General features: G+C 45.7%; 1 protein-coding gene across 1 annotated transcript in view; it reads right to left on the minus strand.

Moving 5' to 3' along the window:
- Positions 1-3,947, minus strand: part of MRM1 (mitochondrial rRNA methyltransferase 1) — an 11,239-nt gene that overhangs the window by 7,072 nt on the left and 220 nt on the right. Inside the window, exons 2-3 of the mRNA XM_019510952.1 lie at positions 2,608-3,529; positions 1,111-1,204 (exon numbers count right to left, since the gene is read on the minus strand). Of these exons, the coding sequence (XP_019366497.1) occupies positions 1,111-1,204; positions 2,608-3,529 (1,016 nt within the window). The remainder of the gene's footprint in view (positions 1-1,110; positions 1,205-2,607; positions 3,530-3,947) is intronic.

Raw genomic sequence — 3,947 nt, forward strand, 5'->3', positions numbered from 1 at the left:
GAGAGAGAGAGAGAGAGAGAGAGAGAAAGAGAATACCCAGCCACTATTCATGCCTTTGAAAATCTCCCCTTCCAAGATCAAAGGTATCTCTGCGTAACAGCTTTCAACTGTGCATCATATACTTTGCAAAAGCAGTTTTCCGTGCTAACACAGCACACAAACAGCCTGGGCACACTGCCTGGAAGGTCCTGCAACTTGCAAAGTTGGAAGAGCACTAGCAACATAAAAGCAAACTTTTACAGCCTCCTTGAAGTGTCACCTCTGACTGCTGTCTGTTTAAAGTCTGCTTCCACTCACTTTTCCACCACTTATGCAGCTAGGGCTGGACTGGCTGTCCTCACATGCCCTACTGCCCTCTGCAGTGTTTGTACGCTCAGCATGTTTAAAAAAAACAGATTTTATTACCCTGTTTTTAGAAAACAATTCAGTAAAGCAAACACCACAAACCGATAACAAGAGAGGAGAAAAAAAAGCAGATCTGCTGACATCAGGTTTTTGGACCAGCACCATTTTCAGTCCATGTTCAGAATTACTTGATGCTGCAGAAGGTGGGATACTAGCCCAACTGCAGGAAGTAAGAAACAGCAGAACCAATAGCCTAAAGTTTATTTCAAGCTTTAAAACTTCCTAACAGTTATAAGCACTTGTTATTTCTTATTCCTATAACTGCAATTTTTATTATTATTACAACAGTTTCTGCAGTCCCAAACCAGGTCCTTCAGATGAAGAATGAGAAAGAGTCCCTGTCTGGATGAATCTGCATTATACATAGACAAAATAGACTAGGTGAGGGGAAAGTAGTATGTTATTTTAGAGTTGGGGACCTGAAATGCAGACATTCAGCAGCTTGCTTAGGCCAATGACCAGACTCACAGAAAAAAGGGTCCTGGCACCACCGCTGCAGATGCTCAACAAATAGGCGAGAGAAAGTGTGCACTTCAAACCTGCCTTTTGCAGGCTCACACCCTATCATTTCTGAAGCGGTCTTTTCTGTACCCATCATCTGCTTAGATGCTGAGATTCAAACTTTCTAACACTTGTACCCTTTCCACTAAAGTGAATATTCAAAATAAATGCATAAATAAATCCAGGAAACCTGGTTTCTTCTACCTTCAGGAATCTCGGAATATCATCCGTGCTGTAGACTTGCAAAATTTCCATAGCTCCAGCGCTGGCTTTGCATACTACTGGTGTCAGGGGGCAGCTGCAAGTAGAAAAGCCAGAAAGTTCCCAGTTAACACAAAGCACACTGAAAATCCTGGGGGAAGGGGGGAAAGTGCTTTGTCACCTCATTCTTTGCCCTTTGAGATGCACTTTAGATTAGTTTTCTACTCACTACTATATAGATGCATATGCCTATAGGAAATGGGAGGTTCTGAACCCAGGGAGGAGGTAGCAAGAAGTGTTTTAAGCACAAGTGAAAAACTAAAGATGGTAAAACAAAGAAAGAGCCCAAAAAAGCACCTGTGGCTGGGTTTGTCTCAAGATATATGGCAGGTAGCTATTGCAACCACTGGCCCACCCAAAGAGGAGGATGAGCGCTATTAGAAAATGATTTAAACCCCAGACTTGTGTCCCCAAGACTCTCCTGCCACACACCTCTATCGCTGAGGTTAATCCCCAATTCACCTCTATGAAGCAACTCAGAAGAGAGATGATAGGGGAAAGCATGCCCCTCTTAAGCACCTCTCCCACAGTTCATCAGCCTCACAACACCATCCTCCTCTGAACACCCCGTAATGCCAACTAAACAAAAAGCACAGTAGGGCTATGGAAATGCTGGGATTATTACCCTGCTCACTTGCTATTCCCAGCAATCAGTCGGCATCCATCTGCACCCGCTTATATTTGAGGACAAGTTCTCCAGGACACGGACCATCAATCCACTACAGGCGCATGCAACGCCTGGACAGACTGGCATCCTGCTTCCAGTCCCTAAACAAATAGTGGTCCCACCTCTCCAGAACCTCTCACCAAAAAATAAAATAAAATTAAAATTAAATAAAATAAAAATAAAAGCAACCCTATGCTGAGGAATAGTCACTCAATGGGCATGACCCTGCCAAGCAGAGCACCCTGGGGCAAGGCTGCAGTTGTCTGTGGAGTGAGGACAGCCACCCTCTTTCACGTTTGAACCTCAGCCGAATCTAGAGGCAGGACGATCAGAACAAATACACACTGGAAGGTAGAAAAACAGAGCAGAAAGGAATTCGGAGCTGTGCTTCCCTTCAGCACCTGAGCCTTATGAGTCACATTATACACGCCACTTATGAGCTATAAACACCTGGCAACCTCTGTATGTCCACAACACAAAGCCAAGCTTTTCACAATGACACAGGCTTTAGTTCCTTCCATCCCAAGACAACCCATCTGCCAGCCTTAGGATTTTATACTGTTCATCATCAGGGTATGCGAGTGTCTTCCACATGAAATAAATAACAATGGTGAGATCCAGGGTGGGTTGCATGGGGTCTGGCTATTTGATTCTCCATGAAGTTGTCTGGGATAAAAAGGAGCTATAGATGTGCACCAGACATTAATGCTGCCTGGGAACCACTGGTAATGTGCAAAGAAAACCCTGCTACAAAAACAAAGCACAGCATTTACCTTTTGCTTCTGCTTATCACCACTTGGTCAACCCCTAAGTAGTAAGCGGAGCGGAGCACTGCGCCCAGATTCATGGGATCTTGTATCTGCTCCAACACCAACCAAATCTGCTGTGGATCCTGACAGGCAGGAACCTCAGTCTCCTCCACGCTTTTGACACAGAGGGGAGAAGCCTCTAAGCAAACTCCCTGGTGCACCTCATTTTCACAAAGGGTATCCAGCACCTGTCTCCTGACATAGTGCACAGATGCCCCATGGGCCTTAGCTTGCTGGACAAACTCTTGCAGTACAGGCCGCAGACCACTGCTGCTCAACTTTACAAATAACTGAAAAAAATTCCTCTTGGCCTGCGAGAAGGCTATGGAGCAGGGCCCGATCCCAAACAAGATCTCAGACCCTTTTGTTCTTTTAAGGGATGAAGACATTTGCGCTGGCCATCTCCACGTTTTTGAAAAATCATCTTCTCTCAAGTTTCTAAATTCCTTTCTAGATGATGCAGCCAGCCCAGGGCTCTTCTTCTTGTACTTCCACCCTGGCTGCCGACTGTCTTCTGGGGTTTTGCAGCTTTGGGGAGGTGGCGGTGACTCAGGGTTGACCTGAGCAGCATCGCTGAGTCCAGATGTTTGAGTCTGATGGCTGTCAAGCTGCTGCCAGTTTCCCTCATCCCCTCCCTGACCAGGAGGCCCTAACTGCTTGCTTGAAAAACATCTAGCTGTCCAAAAAAACCCACTGCAACTACGAAAAGACAAAAGTCGCCTCTCTTTCCAGATGCTGAACTTAAATGCTTGCATTGCTTCCACTGCAAAGGCCATTCCAGCCAAAGAAGTCACTGAAGCAACAGACGCACACACAGAGCTCAGATGGGCTGCATATTTGATGTCCCAGACATGCAAAAAAACCCTGTGGAGAGACAAAAACAGGACTCAATTTTCAGAATATAACCACTTAATAAAATCAGTGAAATAACGTACGGTACAATGCCATGCAGAAATCTTGTTGCAGAAAGAGAATGAATTTGTAGACATTGACATGAAAAAGTTCAGCTATGGGTGCAGTTTGGCTCTAGTTTAAACCCACTGCCTCCAGTCCCGCTCTGTGTGCCAGACAGACAAAACAACGTGCCTCCCTCTTCCTTAAGCGGCCTTTCAAATTTTTGAAAACAGCTACTTTGTCCCTCCTTAATTTCCACTTCCCCTGACCAGACACACCCAAGTCCTTCACACTTTCCTCCTACAATTTGCATTCTAGACCTGCCTTCATCTGTCTCTCGCCTCTAAATCCTCTCCGGTTTTTCTACCTCCCCTCCTTGCAAAGCCACTGCGGGACTGACCCCCCCCGGG

The sequence above is a fragment of the Gavialis gangeticus genome, unplaced genomic scaffold (assembly GCF_001723915.1).
Source record: "Gavialis gangeticus isolate Ggan-Ray unplaced genomic scaffold, GavGan_comp1, whole genome shotgun sequence".
NCBI classification, from domain to species: domain Eukaryota; kingdom Metazoa; phylum Chordata; order Crocodylia; family Gavialidae; genus Gavialis; species Gavialis gangeticus.